The sequence below is a fragment of the Genypterus blacodes genome, unplaced genomic scaffold, assembly GCF_046128005.1.
Source record: "Genypterus blacodes isolate CSIRO-AG114 ecotype Tasmania unplaced genomic scaffold, CSIRO-AGI_Gbla_v1 ptg000098l_1, whole genome shotgun sequence".
NCBI classification, from domain to species: Eukaryota; Metazoa; Chordata; class Actinopteri; order Ophidiiformes; family Ophidiidae; genus Genypterus; species Genypterus blacodes.
Window position 1 is genome coordinate 1,786,187 of NW_027466902.1, and position 21,314 is coordinate 1,807,500.

The following is a 21,314-nucleotide window of genomic DNA, read 5'->3' on the forward strand; positions in this document are numbered from 1 at the left end:
TGTAGTAAATGTCTCCACCTGTTTGTTCAAACCGCACACTCACCGCTTTAAAGTAAACACTAGATGGCAGCAGTTCAGAGACGCACAAACACAGCCACGCAACGCTCTGCATGTAACTCAGTCACTGCGTTTGACAGACGTGTTCAATAGAGACAGAGTGCAACAGACAAAGAGGTGTGTGTGCGTGTGTGAAGAAAACATCAGCAAAGCCACTTTATAATCACCTGCTGTGCTCGGCAACTTTGGGAACTCCGTTGAGAACATTGTTCCATTGTGCTCAGCAGAAAGTGGTGTGTGTGTGCTAGTATGTGTACAGGTTCAGTAAGGACTGACTCAGTGCACCTCAACCGTGAACAGTGCAGGAATAAAATGTCCCCTCTTCCTCCAACCTTTCCTTCAGCTTTTCATCTGTTTGTGGCGGAACAGTGTGTATTAACGTGAGGCATCCAGAACACACACACACACACACGCATATATCACACTGCACATTAACCTACCAAAGAGCTTAGCATTTGTTTATGTAATTTTACTCCAGGGTAAAACAATTTGAATATATTAAAACCCTAAAGCAGAAGTGCATCTGTGGTGCGTGTAAACAAGTTTGAAAAAAGTGAACAATGGCTCATTTTGAATTCAAATACATTTATATACTGTATACATCATAGAAATGTGTGTGGAAGCATCAAAACATACTGCAGCACAGGCGACCTGAGGTAACTGGCACCTGAATCAGCAGAACCAATCTCAGCTGGGAGCCTAATCCTGAGGGACTCATCTTCATTATTGAACACACACACACACACACCCACACACACACCATGTTCTTCAGAAGTATAGCTGTAGTGTGTGCTTAATGTCTTGTTTACATAAGTTAATGACCTTTATGTTAATTCATTTTCCATGCTCATGGAAGCTCCATGCTAATGAAGCTAAAGCTCCTCTCAGACTTTCCCTTTGTAGGCCAGCGTGAGAAGATGAAGAGAACAAGAAGGAGAGGAGGAAGGAAATGTAGAAGATCCAGATGAAAGGGAATGTGTGTGAGTATCGTCTTACGAAACACACTTTTCTGTCTTTTATTCTGAGTCCATGCATTTGTGCTCATCAAGAGTGTGATGCAAGAATATTCACTTGTGGTGCAAAAAAAAACCCTTCTCTGTGTGTGTGACTCTGTGTGTGTGGCTCTCTGTGTTTGTGTGTGTGTGTTCTGCACATGGGGGATGTATGACAGCGTATCAGCTCTGCAGGGGATATCGCTCTCTTAAAGAAGTGTGTGTGTGTGTGTGTGTGTGTGCAGTTTTGCAGACACCGAGTTGCCAGCAGCAGGGTGTCTTTGTGGAGGCGAAACAACATATGATGAAGAGGAGGGGTGTGCGTGTGTGTGTGTGTCAACGGCCAAAATAAGGCGGTGGTGGTCTGAAGTTTACTTCCAGAGCCACAGGGGGTCACTTGCTCACTCACACCCAGAGATGAAGCTCTAGAAGTAGGTTAGTCCCTCTGCTGTGTCTGGGCAGATGGTTCTGGGTGCTTGTTATAAATTGATTGTTGTTGTTGTTGTTTTGCTGTTATCATCCATGCTGTGTGTGTGTGTGTGTGTGTATTTGTGCGCTGTAGTCATGTGTATTTGTGTTTGCTGTGCTCATTCACACAAAACTGCCAACTGCTGACTGTTGATGATGAGCTTTTCCATTCTTACAGATTTGTTCTCTCTCTCTCTCTCTCTCTCCCTCTCTCTCCCCTCCCTTTCACTCTCTTCCCTTTCACTCCCTCTCTCTCCTGATCCCTCCATTATTCCCTCCGTCTGTTGCCGTGTCCCTATCAGTCCATCTCTGTTATATTTAGAGGCAAAGCGCTATCAGAGCTTACAGCTGGCCGCCCGTGATTCAATTCGAACACATCCGCCCCGTTTCAAAGCAATCTCCCTCTCTTTTTGTCTCGCTCATTTCTCTTGCCTGTCTCTCCCTCCTCCTCCTCCTCCACCTCCCACCCTCTTTTTTCTTTCTTCTCACACCTCCTCCTCCTCTGCCTTCTCTTCTTTATTCCTCCTGAATCCACTCTCCACTCCATCCCACTCCCCTCTCTCTCTCTCTCTCTTGCTCACACTCTCTCTCTCTCTCTCTCTCGCTCTCTCTCTCTCACTCACTGGACTTGTTTGTTCAGGTTCTATAACTTTAACCTTCATACTTGCACACAATCTCGCCTCTTTATTCCTCCGTCTGCTTCCTCTTTTATCCTCCCTGTATACATCCTTACCCTCTCTCCTTTCACACGGCACTACATCTGTTCTATCCTTTCATTCCTTTACATTTTGCAGCCTCCTTTTCATGCTTTTCTGTGCGAGTCGGGCCCCTTTCACCTCGAAGCATGAACATTTCAACATGTGCTTTACATGATATGGTGGAACTCTACCCCTCCTCACATTTTACACAATTCTCTCCATGACTCCAGCCTCCTCTACCTCGTTTCCCCTCCACACTTCACTTCATTCACAGCGTCTCTGTAAGGTGAGCAGAGAAACGAGGTCTCCCCGTCGCTGAGTAAATCTATTTTGAAGCAAACATCAAGCAACGCATCCCCTAATTTAGGAAGAGACAAGCAATTAGCTGCTATTACATCCTGGAATTGGTGCATGGAGGCAATTCTAATCTCATTAATCATGAACAATGGGGGCGGTAATGGAAAAGCATGTTTATGCAAATTCCTCCACACAGTATAATCTCCTCCATGCTTAATAGCAAAAACAGTAGAGGAAACAATCCTCCTCCTTCTCCTCCTCCTCCTCCTTTCTCTGCTCATCCCTTCCACTTTGCTTTTATTTCCCCCTCTGCTCCTCTTCCTCCTCCTCTTTCTGTCTCTTCACCGTGTTGTTTTCCTCCCTCATTCTACTCATCAAAGATCTTCCCTCTCTCTCTTCATGAAGTGAGAGACGGAACATTTAGAGTCTGCAGACAGTTATCGATCCGAGTCGCCAGTCAAAGCTTTTCTCTCTCTCTGGTTGCAAATAACCCTCACACTGTATGGGGCATTGGTTTTTATTCCCATCTTTTCCTCCTCTTCCTCCTCCTCCTGGCACCTTCATCCCCCCCACTCCTCCATCAATTTTCTCGATTTCTCGTGTTGTTGTTTTTTACGCCTTTCATTTGCATTTTTATTGTTTCATTGCATCTCTGTCTTTCTCCCCCATCTTGTCTGCTTGAATCCATTCCTCCATTTTTATCCCCCTTCTCTTCTCGCCATTATTGCACTTCTTCTTCTTCTGCATTCTAGCCGTCGGTCCAGTAGCCATATTTGATTCAGGACTAAATATAGCCTGGGTGGATGTTATACGATTATCTCTCTGCATTCTTTCTTCTCCTTCCTCCTCTTTCTCACCCCTTTGTCTCTCAATTAGACGTGTCGGCTCTTATGTGGCAAGTTCTCTAAATAAGGGGGGCAGCGGAGTGTAAAGAGCGGTCAGCATGGATCGAGGGCCTGCTGAGGTCAACAGCACTCCATCCATTACAATGCCGGTTAAAACTCAACCCAGTCAATCAACTGACTGCCTCTGCTGTTATATTGATGGATTAAGACGGTCAAAGGGATCAATAAGGTTGCAGGTCTTGAGATTACAGATCATTTCAGTGACACAGTATGGCACTCATTAGGGAGCATTAACTTATAGCCAATGAAATCCTTGAAATAAGTATCAAATTATACGATCCAGTCCTTTGGAATTAAATTAAAATGAATATTTGGCGGTGAAATTTTGAGAAATTGTGCTGAATAAACATAAAAGCTTAAACATTAACCTTCTTTTAAAGACACCAATAAATCAATGAGTAAAAGGGCAGTGGGGAGGTATGAAGGGAGGAGTGTGTGTGTGTGAGAGGAAAGAGAGAGCGAGAGCGAGAGAGACAGCGAGAGAGAGCGAGAAAGAGAGAGAGAGGAGAGAGAGGGAGAGAGAGAGAGGAGGCTGCGTTGTAGGGAGCTGTCCATCGTCACCGGTGCTGAAAGTGGATTACTCTTTGCTCAGTTTAAAAAAAGGGAGAGAATTCCGCGGGCAGGAGGGAAAGAAGGAGAGAAGAAAAGAGAGGAAATAACAGAGGCGCATCGAAGGAAGTTTTCTCTGAAACTTACATGGTGAGAGTTCCTCTAACGAGCTGTCACGGGACAGAGTTTAGTCTCTACAACTTTCTGTCTTTCTCTTCTTTGGGTCTATTTGCCTACCGTGTACGCGCGCGTACACACGCACACGCACGCACGCACGCACGCACGCACGCACGCACGCACGCACGCACGCACACACACACACACACACACACACACTGATCTCACTCAGTAGCATGTAGGAGGAAGAAGTAGGGAGGAGGAGGAAGAGGAGGAAGTGGAGGGGGAACAGTGGGAAATCACGCTTGTTTCTTCTTTCTTCTTCAGCTGAGCTGGACGAAAGGCGACAAGAGTAAGAACACGCTCTCCTCCTCCTCCTCCTCCTCCTATTCCTCCTCCTCATCCTCCTCTACTTCTTCTTCTTCTTCCGTTCTGTTGGATTGCTGCTGCTGCTGCTGTCTGTCCTCGCAGACCCCTTGTCCCGGCTCTGGTCCCTGTCCCGGCCCCGGGTCACCGTCAGTCAGGATGTCCGGGTGCGCCAAGCGCTGCAAACAGGGACTCGTCAAGTTCGCCGTGTCCCTGCACAGACTCGTCACCGGGACGCTCATCAAAGGTACGTGTGTGTGTGTTTGTATGTGTTTGTGTGTGTTTGTGTGCTGATTTACGCCGGAGCAGCAAAGACCGCAACTTCACAAAAACTCAAAGTGTAAGAACTCGACTTGAGGCTCTTCATCCTCCATCATCTCCCTCGTAAAACTCTTTTCTTTACACCCCTCGCGCCTGCGGTTGACCTCGTTCCGCTCAAGTGTGCGTGCGTGCGTGTGTGTGTTCCTCTCCGAGGGGAGGAGTGAAGGAGACAGAGATGGAGGGAGCGAGCGGCTAATAGAGAGGAGAGATAAAGTTGATGTAGAGCAGAATGAGTGTGTGTGCGTGTGCTCGTGATGAATGTGTGTAATAAAAATGTTGTCGGTGCGGTGGAGGAGATGTACACACAGATGCTGAGAAGATGGGGAACCGGTGTGTGCGTGTGTGTGTGTGTGTGTGTGTGTGTGTGTGTGTGTGCCATGCTGGTGCTTTTATTGCACACACACATACGACGACATGCATCTAATAGTATATGCAAAACTACAGCAGCATGGAGGAGCTCACAACCACACACGCACACACACACACGCACAGTGCACACATTCAGTATTATATTATTCTCTGATCCTATTGGCATTTTGTCTGGAGGGATAGGAACATCAAAGAATTCAGCCTCACACACACACACACACACACACACACACACACACACACACACACACACACACACACACACACACACACACACACACACACACATGCCGGTGAATGGCTCAAGTACTCAGCCAGAGTGGGTAGAATTGCCCTCAAGGTCTCACACACACATGATGTCATTAAGGAGCTGCTGCTGAGGTTTGGGTTGCGTAACAAATTCCTCCTCAGAAGCTGCGGCGAGTCGAAAAGGAAGCGGCAGTAAACGCCAACATGAATTCTCTCGGTCTAATTAGAAAGAAACAGACATACACACATACAAACACACACGCGCACACACACACGCATATGAGCAAACACACACATGGCTGTAAAACATGAACATTAAAACAACCAAACAGACAACAAGGGAAATGAGAGACAGGAGCAGGAGGTATTGGTTTAGGCAAATATCAATCAGACAGGCATACACACACACACACACACACACACACACACACACACACACACACATAAACACGCGTGTGTGTATGCACGCACATGTGCACACAGGTCTACATCTGCTCTTTTTCAGAGCTCCAGTGGGAGATAGAGCTACATCTGCATCTGCAACAACATCAGATTAGGGACCAGCCATAAAAGGCAAATGGCTTACACACACACACACACACACACACACACACACACACACACACACAGACAGAATCATATTTAATTGGGTATGAAGGGCCCGATCCCTGCCTTCTGTGTGGAGTTTCCTTGCTCTCCTGCTCCGTTCCTCCAGTAAATAACCCCAACGATTACTGCTACTACCAATAACACCGTTTGTACTGCCGCTACTTCTATACGTACGGCTGCATCTAATTAATTTATCCCTGCATATTCAACATTTATCATCCCCTGCATCCTCATTATAAGCGAAGGAGAACACGTAAAGCTCTGTAGGCAGAATGCAAAGGTCACAGCACAGAGAGGAAGAACTCCAAACTAAAAGGTCACAACTAAATGTTCCCATAAAGTACAAAATATGAGCCGGCGGTTCATTGTGTGATTTATTACGAGTAAATAGAAAATGTCAGTGCCTGGCTGATTTTATGGTATTGATCCTTGCTGCTTCAGCCACTAAACGTAGTGCTTCAATAAGTTGCTGACAGAAGGAGAGACGGTGTGCAGCCAACAGGCCTGTCAAGAGTTTCAAACGCTCTTGTAAGTCGGCTCAAAGTACGCACGACCTTCAACCGTCAGCTCTTTAGGACGGTTTAAGAGCTCCGGTAAGTCGGCAGGCCGGGTAGAGAAAAGCTTTACATCGATACCTCCGATGTAGAGGAAGCCAAGAGCAGATTTAGTGCAGCTGATGGTTTCTGTATTAAAGGCGCAATGCAAAACAGGCAGATAGTTTGAGCTCAAAGTGGAGCTACAATCAGAACAGCAGCGGCCTCTGGTGGGAATATACGGGAAGTACAGGTAAAAAGGAAGTAACAGACTGTCAGTAAAGCTGAAATTTACAGTTTGTTCATTAAATCTATGACTGTTCATTGCAGGACTTGATGGGTTAGGTTGGGTTTGAAAGGATTAGAAGAAGAAGATTAGTTCAATTCTCGTATTTACATTTGTTCCAGTCTTCTTACTGGAAGCTCTCTCCTCTCTCAAGCTGAGTCTTAATCCGCGTGTTCACTTTGCTTTGCTCTTTCGTTCTCTCTAACCGTCACACACCAGACTTCTGTGCAGCCCCCTGTCTCCTCTCAGAGCCCTGTGATCCTCCCTTTAGGCCACACTGTCAACACCTTCCACCTTCCCCTCGCTGCTCTCACCGTGATAACAGCTATCCTCTCTCTGCAGCCGGCACCTCAGCGCCTCCTGCTCGCTCCTGCTGCACCGGTGTCTGTGTGAGAACATTCAGTGCGACGGAGCCCGACGGGTTCCTCCAGTGTGCCAGAGCACATTTGAATGCACATCAGAACACGTTAGACACCATAGCATCCCTCTTTTCTTCATCCAGAGTGAAACGCTTACAGCCTCCAGTCGTCATGACGCTCAAACCTTACATGAGTCTGAATGTAACTGACTGAATGCTTTCACCTCCTTTCCCACAGCGTTTAACAAAGCAAAACCTCTGTCAAATAAACTACAACTGACTCAAATCTGCTTAACCTTTAATGTATTCACTCATTAGTCAACAGTAATATATGCCTTAATAGGAAACTCACCTGGAGGAACCGTCTGATTAAGAATAAGACAAACTTGCTTCTTTACTACCAATATCTTGAGAGATGGACCCTATTGTTTACTGCCCCCCTGTAATAAAACACAGAACCTCTACAGTGTCTCAGCTTTTACAGACTGAAACGGCCCAGAAAAGGTCTTAACTTCAGTCTATAAACTCTAATCCTCATGCTTCTGCTGCCAAAAGCTTCTTATCTTTTGGAGCAAAGCTAGTTTTCCCTTTTTACTGCCTTTGCATGTGTTCTCATTCAGCCCAGCAGAGGGCGTCAGACTCCTCCTTCTGACTCTCCCCTTCATTAATTCCACACACCCACACAGCCACACACAGCCACACACACACACAGACGAGCAGAGCAAAACTGCAGCTGAGCGTTAACTAAGCGATGTTTTGCATATGCGGTTGTTGCTGATGAAGCAGCTCTGTTGATGACGCATAATGAATGTTGATGGACAGCGAGATGGATTTGGAGAGAGAGAGAGAGAGAGAGAGAGAGAGAGAGGAGAGGAAGCGTCTGAGGTGTTTCCTCATAAGTGGCTCATGAAATATTCAGCAGACCTTTTTTCCATCAGATATTCACTTCAGGTCGCACCTTTGAGTCACAGAGCCTAAACCCAGAGAAGCAGAGGGAAGAACAGACACTGGAAGGCTGGATTGTGTGTGTGGGTGTGTGTGTGTGTATATTTGATCATGTGTGTGTCAAATTCGCATGCACGTGTTTGACTGAACTTAAAGAGAGGAGCCTACATGCTTTGATGTGCACATAAGTGTGTTTTCCCACTGCAAGTAATCTGCTTGTGTGTGTGTGTGTGTGTGCATACGTGTGTGTGTGTGTGTGCTTATGCCTTCAAAACGCTGTCATATCACTTTTAACGTGCCAAAGGGGGCCCAGTGAATTTTTAATGCAAACTATAATGCCTAATCCTTCATGTGAAAAAGGCAGCTCAGGGACCAACTGTACTGTAATCAATCCCCAGGCTGCATACAATTAACACTTCCATCACTTCCTGCTGCGGAGGGAGAGGAAGAGACAGAGGAAGAGCGACTCAATAGAGCCGTTTATATGCAGCTCACAGACGACGCTCTGGTACTTTAGGTAGAGAGGCAGGTCTGATAGCCGCAACTGAAGAAAGTTGAAATGGTTTTGGTTTGCTGTTGCCGTGCGTTCTGGTTGTTGTCACGTGCTGTCTGTTTGTTTCCAGGAATAGCAGGGGGGCGGGTGTGTGTGTGTGTGGGGTGAGTGTGTGTGTGTGTGTGTGGGGGGGATGCTTTGGTACAGCAGCACCCGTAGGCAAGGTGAGGCTGTCTGTAAAACATTCATGGTGAAAGAAACAGGAAGCTGGAAATGTTTAGCTTTTTCTGGTCCTGTTACATGTGCGGTGTGTGTGTGTGTGTGTGGAGCTGGCGGGGGAGGAGGTGAGATGGTTGGTGGAGTTGTTCACATCTTTGACAGGTGACATGAAGCACGTGGGTGAAGCTCTCTGGGACTGAAGCACGTCAGCCGCGGCCTCGCTGAGAAACAGGCTGTCGTCATGGAGAGAAGCTCAGCACAGTGACGCTGGTTGCCGCTCTTCCTCCCTGCATAACACACTTAACACTGATGAGTCTGTCAGCAGCGGGCGGCCATGCAGAAATGTCAGCAGTCGTCTTGTTTTCAATCGCTTCCTTTGGAAAATCTTTATTGATATTTCAGCGTTTGTAACTCGATTGAGCCGCGATCGTTTTCTCTCTCGCTCGCCGGCTGCAGCATTGATTGTTGTCAGGCTTTGTTGCACAGATGGGACACGATGTCTTTGAATGGCTATGGAAGGTAACAGGAAAGAGGTGGGGCTTACTCCAGGTCCAAGTCAAAAGATGCAGGTCCAAAGTCAAGACAGATAAGTCCCAGTTAATGTCCTAAGTCTAAACAGGTAGGGCCTAAATGTAGTCCAAAGTTGAGACGGACAGGTCTTATATCAAGTCCTAACTCTGTCCTCTATCAAGTCTGATGTCAAGGCAGGAGAGTCTCAAGTCTGATCACATGTCTCAGTTCATGTCCTCAGTCTAAACAGGCAAGGTCTTAAGTCAAGTCAGACAAGTCTGAAGTCAAGTCCCAAGTCACAACAAGTCAATCTAACTGAGATACAGAGAGGAAAGTCCCAAGTCAGGCCACAAGTCAGGACTAACAGTGAGTCGTCAGGTCTTAAGTTGTAAGTCAATATGAGGTCACACACGTCTGCGGTCAGACTGACAGGCTCAGACTCTGACTTGAGACAAACAGAGACTCGGGCTCTCGTCTTCGTCTGACATCATCGACTTTGTTAAAGGAAGACAAACGTGAGCGATGTGAGAGTTTACAGGAGATTCCAGAGCGACGCCGCCACACGCTTCATCTTCACATCTGCCAGGACGTCTGCGCTCCTCTCCTCCTCGCTCATCTCCTCGTCTCCTCTCCTCCCTCTCACTCTCCTCCTTGGCTCCTCTCCTCCGTCTCTCGCTCTCTCCAGTAAATCAATCTGTTTGTTCCGATGACTCAGACGACTTGGCGGGCCCGTTGGTTTTTATCATGCACGTCACACTCCTTCCCCCTCTTCTCTCAAATCTCTCTCTGTCCGTCTGCGTCCCCTCTGTTGTCTTCCTCTCCTCTCCTCTCCTCTCCGTCAGCCCCTCCCTCCATTTTCCCCCTCCTCCCATCTTCCCGCCATCTATTCTGTCCTCCCATTTCTCCCCTCTCCCTCCAAACTCTCTTCTCTCATTTGTCCCTCCCTCCCTCCCTCCCTCCCTCCCTCTCTTCCCAATCTCACACTTATTAGCCCCCCGGTCTCATTTCTCACCCTCTATCTTTTCCGGTACCAATTTCGTTCCTTCTCTCTCTCTCCCTCCCAATGTTTCCCCCTCCCGTCCTCTCCTCTCCTCTCGGTCATCACCGTGACAGATTCCATCCAGACATCATCTGATAACTCTGGCCAGCAGCAAACCATTCAATATATTATTCACCTCTCTGTCCTATCTGCCTGTCCGACACACTTCCTGTCCCTGTCAGGACCCCGTGTCTGCTGCCAAACACTCCCAACCTTTTTCTTTCCTCCCCCTCCTCGCCTCCCCCGTTCTCTCCCTCTTTCTCCCATCACGCCACACATTCGCCTCAACCCATCCGACCGTTTCAATCCGGTAAGAGATCCTCTGTGTCAGGCTTAATAAAACGGCGAGGAAGCGGCGTGCTGGCACCTCAGACGGCACAGACGATGTCAGGCTTAATGTCTTGTAAGAGTCTGGCTGCCGTCCTAATGCGATGAACCTGTTGCTGTTCAGATGGCGAAGAAGTGAAGGCTCTGCTTGTTCTTAACCACCGAGGACTTCCTGTTTGTGTCTCAGAGACAGAGCAGGTCGAGTCTTATTCTTGTTCTCTTCTATCCTCACCTTCCTCCCTTCCTCCACAGGCTGCTGTAAGAAGCACACACTTAGAAGCCTCATTTCCTCCCCTGATAGATCTGCCTGGAACCCAAACACACATCTGCTCCTGCACACCATCCCTCATGTTGCCACACTCGGTCCGGGTCCAGGCGTGTGTGTGTGTGTGTGTGTGCTTAAAAGACCTGTTCTCTCCCTCTCGCTGAAATATGGCCGCTGCGGGCGTTTCCCCCCCGCCTGCTCGCCGGCTCGTGCACGCGTGTGCTTGTTTATGCGACGCGTATTGGATTTTGATTGGAAATTGCTGTCAAATAACTCTCTTTCTGCTGCGCTAAGAGGAGCGGGCAAACTAGAGGAGGTGTTTGTGTGTTTGTGTGTGTGTGTGTGTGTGTGCTCAGGTAAACTGCTGACACCTCTTGCATACCAAAAAACGATGACCTGAACGCCTCTCCTGCCCTGCAGTGCTCCTGTTTTCCTCCCTTAACCTCTCCTCTCCTTCATTTCCTCCTCCTCCTCCTCCTCCTCTTCCTCCTCGCTTGTTTTCTCCCCACATTGATCCCCGGGGCAACAGGCGACTGCTGCCACTATAGGTTTTAATGAATGCCATGCCCTAATGGCTTTATCATCGGCCCTGATGGCCTCGGCTCGGCCACAGCGAGCGCTCGGCCGTAAACTGTTTTCTCAACTAAAGTCACGACGGGAATTTCAATGAGATGGCTCATCCTGCCAATCTGAGGCAGGAGGGGCAGCGAAGGGTTAAGAGTGATTGACACAGGCTTGTGTGTGACGGCTGGTGTTCATTACCGCTGTTCATTGTCTGTGTGTGTGCCTGTGTGTGTGTGTGTGTGTGTGTGTGTGGAGCGTAAGATTCAAAGCAGGTCTGATGCAACGTGGCGCCGCTGTAATGTAATCCAGCGCTGGAACGTGTGTGAGGCGGCTGTTTGCTGCATGTAGGTGTCAGGTGTGTGTCGGGCTTTGTCTGTGACCCACCCTTTGGCTGGAGTAAACACACACACACACACACACACGCAAACATGCATGAGCAGGCACACACACACGCCTGTCTGTCTCGTGCACGTGGTGGCAGAGCAGCAAACACACTCCACACGCTGTGCTGTTTGTCTGCTGAATCGCAGAGGGGAGCAGATGATTCTCGCCCTCCCTTATCTCCTCCTCACCTCTTGCTCTCTTTTTCTCTCTCTATCTCTCTTTTCTCCCCCTCCCCCCCACACACACATCTGCTCCCTTCATCGCTCCACTTTGCCTCTCGTGCTGTTTTTGAACCTTCCTAATTTGTCTCTGTCTCCCCCCCAACACGTTCTCCTCCCCTATCGTCATTCTCTCTCTCTCCCCCCCTCCCTCCCTCTGTCTCTCTCTCCCTCTCTCTCTCCCTCCTGATGTTTGTCTGTCGCCCCTCCGTCGTCTGTCTCGCTGGTTTTTCTACGCAACAGTGTGCAATCCCTCTATTCCTGCCGGACAAACAAAGAGTCAGAGCGACGAATGAGAGGAGGAGGAGGGAGGGGCAGAGACGTAAAAGAGGCACAGAGGAATTGATGGAATGACAGTCTGGTGGCAAGGGGACACGGAGAGAGAGAGAGAGAGAGAGAGAGAGAGAGAGAGAGAGACAGAGAGAGAGAGGGAGACAGAGAAACAGAGAGAGAGAGAGAGAGAGAGAGAGAGAGAGAGGGCGAGGCAGAGAAATAGAAGGGATGTAAAATAGGCAGCTTCAGTGACAGCGCAGACAAAGCTTCAGAGAGCGTGTGCGCCCTCTATTTCATTCACACAGACACACACATACACACTCACAGCATCATCTCCCTCTCTCTCTCTCTCTCTCTCTCCCTCCCTCCCTCCCTCCCTTCCTCTCTCTCACACACACTCACGCACGCACAGCCTGGAGCAGAAGCAGCAGAGCCGTTTGGGTGTTAGGCAGCATGAGAAGTAACATCTTTACTTCTTCACATACAGATGGCTAATGGACTAACTTAATTAAGACACACATACACACACACACACACAGGTTTACTGTATACTTACACACGCAGATAGGCAGGCACACACACTACACACACAAACACACACATACGCACTTTGTTTGTGTCCAAAAGTCAACATGGGTCTCGTGATGGGAACCTTCTCCATGCAAACCAAGCAGGTGAACTATCGCAAAGGTAAGGATGTGTGTGTGTGTATGTATGTGTGTGTGTGTGTGTGTGACTGAACGTGAGCACATGCATGTGGATGTCAGATGGCTTTTTATGGTTTACATCCCATTAGCGATGCATTATGGGAATGAGCTGAATCTACTGAGCGCTGATGGAAAACTCAAATTCATTGTTGGTTTATGATGCAGAGCTTCCAGGCCATCTGTCCCCCGCCTGAACTGGGGACTGGCAAATGTGTGTGTGTGTGTGTGTGTGTGTGTGTGTGTGTGTGTGTGCGTACCAGTGTGTGTCTGTGTGGTGTGTGTGTGTAGGGGGCATGTCTATAAAAGGTGAAGGCATCCACCTCTGTCTGCTTTCCAAACCTGTTTCCCGTCTGCCCTGCTACTGTTTGACAGGCGGAAACTGGCACTGACACTTACAGCATGTGTGTGTGTGTGTCTCTGTGTGTGTCTGTGTGTGTCTGTGTGTGTCTGTGTATGTTCGTACCCAATACATATTTGTGTGTGTCCATGAAATTGTTTGTGCACATAAATCACTCACATGTGTAGAATGTGTAACAGGGAGTGTGTGTGCGTGTGTGTGTGTGTGTGTGTGTGTGTGTGTGTGTGTGTGTGTGTGTGTGTGTGTGTGCAGTAAATCACTGTGGTGTAATCTGTCAGCCTTTGGCCATGATGTGTCCCTGTGTGTGTGTGTGTGTGCATGTGTGTGTGTGTATGTGTGTGTGTGTGTGTGTGTGTGTTTGTGTGTGTGTGTGTGTGTGTGTGTGCGTACGCGTGTGTGTGTGTGTGTGTTGACCTCAAACCTGGTTACCAGTAGCAGGTGTAGAGCTGCACTGCACAGATTGAACTGTCAGGCAGAAACAGGAGCCGTTTGTCAAAGCATGATTCAGATTTAAACGTGTTCAGCTTCAGAGGAGGAAGAGGAAGAGGAAGTGAATGAGATCGACTCAGATGGTTTAAGGATTTAAACGCTTTACAATCAGAAGCGGATGAAACATTTAGTCGTCTTCCTGTCAGCAGGTTCTACATAGAGTTTGAGTGACGTCTGTGTGCCTACAGTTTTGGGGTTACACTCCTGCCTTTGCCCTTGAGCAAGGCACTAAAATGCAGACCTGGGTGTAATAATTGCGCAAGACAACAATAAAGAGAATTGCTGTCTTCAAATTTGAGCTTAATGAACCAAAACAAAAAGGGGGGCCTCTTATCTGTGTTTGCCCCCCTGATGTCTGAGTGCGGCCCTGCTGGATGACGTCATAACAAGGAAACCATCTTGTTTTCCTCAGATATGAATTTACGATCTATTCAATACCGCTTTCCACAATTTAAACTCTGCGATTAAGGTCTGAGATCTTGATTCCTGCAGTTTGGAGGCCAGAGTGTGTGACACAGAGTGTGTGACACAGAGAGAGTGTGACATGTGCGATCTGACTGGAGTATGTGGGAGTGATGTAAATGAAGCGCTGTGATCAACGTGCCGGTCCCCGGGGCCGTTTCATCCGTCTCGATTCCGCTGTACGCCGTCTCTGTCGCCCATAAACACTCGGGGAGGATTTGAAAGTGTGGCAGAAGCACTTTGAAGACGTCGTAAACGTTTCCCCCAAACTACAGGAGCGCCGCTTCCTGCACGGGTTGTTTGTTTTAATTCCCGAGCTGCGGCTCATTTCATCGCATGCTAACTGCTCTCGGCAGATACTTCAGCAGATCTACCAACTGTGCTGAACACACACACACACACACGCGCACGCACACACGCGCGCACACACACACACACACACACACACATACACACACACACACACATCATCAAGGAGAGTGTTTTCTGAAATGGAGGGAAATTAACGGAACCTCGAAGATTGAGACATTGAGACATTGAAAAAGGAAATGTCAGCTACACATGATTGTCCTGTGTGTGCATGTGTCTGTGTGTGTTTGTGTGTGTGTGTGTGTCCTGGTCTTCCATCTTGGTTGGCAGAGGTAATGGAGGTTTATTTTTGGCTGTGAGTTGTGGTGAAAAAGTTTGATAAATTGTGGAAAGTTCAGGGGGGAAGTGAGGCATCTCCTCAGGGGAGCTGGGGAGAGTGTGTGTGTGTGCACCTGTGTGTGTGTGTGTGTGTGTGTTTCACCATCTGCTGCAGTCTCAGGGAGCGCCCTAATCAAAGCAGGATTCCTTCTCTTTGCTTCTGGTCCATTCTGGATCGTGTGACCTGATGTGATGTCGCCGACCAGCTGAGGTCGCCCCTGCAGTTACTGCGGCATGCTGGGAAATATGCACAGAGCTCCTTAGAATACTGAGCTGATGTAATTAATTTCTTGTATAACTGTGGGGATTTGATAACCTTGGATGAGTCCGGAACCTTTTTTTGACTTGGAGCCATAAAGTGAAGTTTTGGTGGAGACACACAAAACTAAATGAGTTCGGTTTGTGAGTTTGACCTTGAAAATCTCAAAATGTGCCAATGCGTGTGTGCGTGTGTGTGTGTTTGTCCGTCTGCTGCATTTAATCAACATCGATCAATTTAATCACCTGCATTGTTTAGGAGCACGTATCAGCTTTTATGATGATGTGATTTAGGATAAACAAACTACAATCTATCACAGTTATATACCCATAGAAATGCTCTCTGTGTATGTGTATGTGTGTGTGAGTGTGTGAGAGTGTGTGTGTGTACCAAATCGATGAATTCTTCTGGCCTGAGGTGGTGCATCGATCCATCTTACTTTTGCGAACAGGACGAGCGTCATACCCGTGAGGTCCGGATCCTCTTTAGGTCATCGTGGATCCATTCAACCTATAGATCCAATCACCTGCATGGAGGGGGGGGGTTAGGAATCAATGTATTCAATTAAACGTAGTGCGTGTGCGTGTGTGTGTGTGAGAGGATCCTTTCCGTCGTGTTTGTCTGTGTCTCCCTCTCCTTCTCACAGAGGCACAAGTGCATGATGGGAAATATATTTACAATTATCCACCGAGGCCTGATGGGCTCCTATATGACAGTAAGGGATGAGTTTTAGCTACGTGTTTGTGTGTGTGTGTGTGTGTGACTGTGTTTGTGCCTCTGGGTAACAAAAGGAACTTTCTCTCACTGTCACCTTGTACAAACTACGCCGGCGCCGTGAAATATTTCCCGGGTGCTGCAATAAAGCACAGAAACCTGCTCCTCCACCGTCTCATTCATCTCCCCGTCCGTCCGCTCCATTTGTTTTTGCCTCAGCTTTCATTTCTCAGCGCTCCCTCGCTCCGTCAAGTGAATTTTCTCTCTCTCTCTTTCTCTCTCTCTCTCTCTCTCTTTCCCTCTCCTTGCCCGTTTCTTTGTCTCGTTCGCTCTCACCTCATTTCACCTCCTCATTTAGTATTTTATGTGTTTTTCCCTTCCACATCTTCTCTTCTCTCTTCTCTCTGTTGATCTAGGACTGCTCGTCTGCCCCCCCCCCGCCAAAATCCCCCCTCCCGCCTGATCTCCGTCCCTCTGTCTGTCCCCGTCTGTCTCTTCCGCTCTGTCAGTCTCTTGTTGTCATCTCTTTGTGTTGTAGCTTTTCCACAGGCGGCGGCGACGGCCTTGTCTCGTCCCTCTCTTTCTCTCTCTCCGAATGTTGTGAAGCCTCTGCTGCTGCTGGCGTGGCAGTCGGCAGCACTGTGTTTTGCGTGGATGTGACCATTTGTCGCGGCGCTGCGTCTTTAATAAGCTCCACACTTTCTGCTTCTCTCTCACCCTGCCACATCAAACAGATAAACACCAAAAGGGCCAATTAGGCCGGCAAAAGGGCTTTATTAGACACATGGAACTACAAAAAAGCGTGTTCCTGCTTAATCCCACGCCTAAAGCTGTGTGTGTTGGGCGCGCGCGCATGTGTATGTGTGTGACTCTATAGCATACATGAGATAGGGATAACACAACCTCATATCTCTTTATTCTTTACTCTCGCTACACTGAGCAGCTTCATCTCTGTTATTTAAGAGCTGTCAGCGATTGATCTTTTGCTTCTTTCTGGATTAAACCCAGGCGCGAATGTTTTCTACAATAAAATAAAGAATCATTACATACCTTATAGAGAAAGACACTCTATTTGCATAATAATAGCAGGGAGGTGCAACGTTTTCAGACAGCTCTACTGCTGCCTTCAGGGATGGGATGAATAGAGAGCGCTGTTTAGCTCCGGCTACGTGTGTTAGCTCCATGTCCACACACACACACACACACACACGTGACTTGTGCAAAACGAAAGTGACGTTTAAATGAGACGTATGTTGGTGCGGACGCGGCCCGTGTGTCTCGTCTTTGTTGCGGCGGCACCGAGCAGCACATCTCACTCTCTTTAGATGAGAACTGAATTCTAAATAGTTCTCCTCAGAAGAAGCTGTGATGCATAACGGCACACTGACTGATCTCTAACAGCTCTAACCGCTCTAACCGCTCTGCCGCTAACAATTATGAATGCAGAAGAAGAGACGTTGTTGCTCTAGATCTCTTCAAATTGTTCTTTCTCCCTTCTCGTCTTTAAAAATGTATTAGTTGATGGCTGCGTTTGCTCTTTCTGCCAAACGCTGCAGTAATTACACTCCGTCCAGCCTCATAGCCTTCAACAAAGTGTGTGGGATGAAGGCCAAATGTGTGTGAACAGCTTGTAATGTGTAGAGACGGTGGTTGTTTAGGCTCCGTATGTGCTTCACATAAGCTGAGGCAGAATGTGGTGTGAGATCCAGGCCTGCGTTCTGCTGACATCAACAAATAATCGCTCTGAATTACGTAATGAGGCTGTTTGTGCGGTTGCCTAGAGATTGTGTTAATGTGTTCCCCTGTGACCAAGCAAACGGAATGCCTGGGTTTGGTACCTGCAGCATTCAGTCCTGCTCTAACCGGGGGGAACCGGACTGAACCATTCACTCATGTAAGGTCAAACCAAACTTTCCAGTGTGTGTGTGTGTCTGTCTGTCTGTCTGTCTGTCTGTCTGTGTGTGTGTGTGTGTGTGTGTGTGTGTGTGTGTGTGTTCTAACCCTGCGGGGTTGAGGGAAGGTTCACAAACAAATGAGCACACAAGAAATAGTGAATTCCATTTCCACATTTATTACACTAATTAATCCTGCAGAAATGGAATTGTTTCATCTATTTTTGCTCTGTTAAATGGGCCAGTTTGACCCACAGCACAACAACATGGAGTCAGCATATTCAACCGCGTCACACACTAATCTGATGTGTGTGTGTGTGTGTGTGTGTGTGTGTGTGTGTGTGTGAGTGTGTGTGAGGAAAAGGCTGTATCCGGTCACTGTGTAAATGTACACTTTGTTAATAATACATGTGTTTACTGTGCACAACTTGCAAACACATGTTGTCATTTGTGTGTTTGTGTTGCTCTTTTGAGTGTTCCTGGTGTTGTCTTACAAAATTGTGTTACAGACACTGTTGACCCACTGTTAAAAATACATAGTGTGGGTGTGTGTGTGTGTGTGTGTGTGTGTGTGCCTGCCTGCCTGTGTGTGTGTGTGTGTGTGTGTGTGTGTGTGTGTGCACCCAGGGTTACTCTGAATAATGCAAAATGTATCCCTGTGCCCTTAAAAGCAGCAGTTATGGCCCAGAGCTGTCAGTCCATGCTTGATAAATAACCGTGTGTGCGTGTGTGTGTGTGTGTGTGTGTGTGTGTGTGTGTGTGTGGGTGTGTGTTGAAAATTCATACAACAAAGATACACAAAAACCACACGTGATTGCACATTTTGTCATCACATGTCTGTAATGTGTTTCCTCTGTGAGCCCCTGGAGGATAAAGACACGAATTTGGGACGAGACAGGAATAATGTTCTCCTGCTGCGCCCCCCCTCCGTGTGTGTGTGTGTGTGTGTGTGTGTGTGTGTGTGTGTGGCGAACAAAAGCATCATGTCAGAAACCATGTCAATGAAGAAGACAATTACTCTCTCTCTCTCTCTCGCTCTCTCTCTCTCTCTCTCTCGCGCTCGCTCTTGCTCTCTCTCCCTTTCATTCTGTCTCTCCCTCTCTCTCTCTCTCCCTGGCTTCCTTTCATTCTCTCTCCCTTTCTCTCTCTCTCTCTCTCTCTCTCTCTCTCTCTCCCTCCCTCTCTCCCTTTCAGTCTCTCTCTCCCTTGCTCCCTTTCATTCTCTCTCTCTCTCTAATCTTGGCCATTGATCGTCTCTTTAATCATTTTCAGTCTCTAATTCAAACTTTACCTCCCTCTCATCCCCATTCCTGCCTTCTTTGCACTTCTCTCTCATCCTCCCCTCTCTTCTTCCCTCCTCTCTCTGCTCTTTCTCTCTCTCCCTCTGTCCGCTGCTTTGACCTTCAATTTCTCTCCCTCGTTCCTCCCCCCGCCCCCACCCCCCCTCGATCACTACAGATCAATAGCAGAGGCTCCTTTAATCATTCCCCCTGTCTTTTTCTCATGGTGTGATTGGAGGCCGGCTAGAGGCTCAGCGTGCGTCTGCTAATAAAGACGCGGGGAGACGCATCAGAGTGAGGACTCATGGAGACAGCAGCAGATATTAGTATTGATCCGGCCTAATGGACGCGTTGTCGCCTGCCTCCTGTGGACGGACGAGGCCGATCCATAATCTATAACCGTTACAGTATGGATCTTTGGGGAGCTGTGTGTCAGTGTTGAGTTTGGTCCTGAATGTGCCGCGTTGCGTTCAGGAGCTGAGCTGGTTTTCCTCAAAGCAGCTCTCCTTCTTCGTCTTCATCTTCATCACAGTCAGGATCTTTTAGTTTAATTGTCTCTCTCACGGCTGAGCTCCGATTCTGCCTCTCTTTGTTCCCTCCTCTCCTCTCCTTTCCTCTGTTTACACGCTTCTCTCTCTCTCTCGCTCTCTCCTCCGCCTTTTCTCTCTTATGCTTGCTCGCCCACTTTCCTGGCTCCATCCTTTCAACCCTCAGCTCTCTCTCTCTCTTTCTCTCTCTCCCTCTCTCTCTCTCTCTCTCTCTGTCTCTCCCTCCCTCTGGATGCTCTTCTCGTTCATCCCCTACTTTCCTTCCTTTGCCAGAAACGTTTCCTCTCCTTCCTCTCTCTCTTTCCTCCCCCTCTTCCCTCTCTCTCCCGCTGTTACCTCTCACTTATCCTCCTTCTTCCCCCCTCTCAGAATGTGACAGGAGCCTTGTAAAACAGTCCCTCGCACACCTGCAGGGTAACAACCGGGCATTTTGAACACACACACACAAACACAGAAACAAACACACACACACACACACACACACACACACACACACACACACACACACACACACACACACACACACACACACACACACTCGTCTCACTCTTGTACCTACAATTCTACAAACAGACTCTGAAACGATGGCTGGAAGGAAACATCTTGAGTCCGCGAGTGGAAATGGAGGGCGTCAGAGTGGACAGAGGAGGAGAATGGAGGAGGAAGAGGTGGAGGGAACAAGTGTGTGAGACGACAGGAACACTCGGCTGATACTCTGGCACAGAGATATAGAGCAAGCCAGGAGAGATAAAGGTATAGCGGTGTGGAGCTGTGAGCCTCTGGACAAATTCATAGATAGGGTGGTGGATGGAGAAGATGGAGAAGATGTCAATTTAAGGATGAAGATGAAGTTCTGGGTGAAATGACTTTGATAGCCCCCAGTAAATCCCCTACAATTGAGCCACTAGCAGAGCAGGAGAGGGAGATAGGTGTGTGTTCGTGTGTGTGTCTGTGTGTGTGTGTGTGTGTGTGTGTGTGTGTGTGTGTGTGGTGTGTGTGTAACGGTCATGCTGCATGGGTTTGCATGCTGTTTGGATGCCACCAGCGTCCACAGGGACCTCATCTGTGATCAGTCATTCTTTCTCTGCCTGTGCAAATGTGTGTGTGCACGTGTGTATCTCCCCGTGAGTGTGTGTGTGTGTCAGTGTGTGTGTGTGTGTGTGTGATGGCGTCGCTCCCCCACTGCTGTCCATTCTGTCTCTTTTGCAGCCTTCCCCAGCAACATTTCCACAGAAGCAGATTGCGGATTTTGCTCAGCAGACTAAATCTCTCCTGCTAAATCGTTCAACGCGGCTTCTTATCTTAGATTATTCACCACAAAACGGACGACAACACGGCGCCACAGAGCTGTTTTCAGGTTTACAAAAGCATTTAAAATGGATGAATGCCTCGCTATCCTCTGTTTGCCAACACAAATACTGGCAAAGGGAGCGAGAGAGAGAGAGGCTTGGAAGGCGTTCGTGTTTTGATGTGAGATGCACCTTTGATCACAGCTCAATGTAATGTT

The 21,314-nt window shown here is 48.1% G+C and overlaps 1 protein-coding gene across 1 annotated transcript in view; it reads left to right on the forward strand.

Annotated features, from left to right (window-relative positions):
• The first annotated feature begins 4,608 nt into the window (after positions 1-4,608).
• The window catches only part of kcnip1a (Kv channel interacting protein 1 a), a 27,882-nt gene continuing 11,176 nt past the window's right edge, over positions 4,609-21,314 (forward strand). Inside the window, exon 1 of the mRNA XM_076159586.1 lies at positions 4,609-4,696. Within this exon, the coding sequence (XP_076015701.1) occupies positions 4,609-4,696 (88 nt within the window). The remainder of the gene's footprint in view (positions 4,697-21,314) is intronic.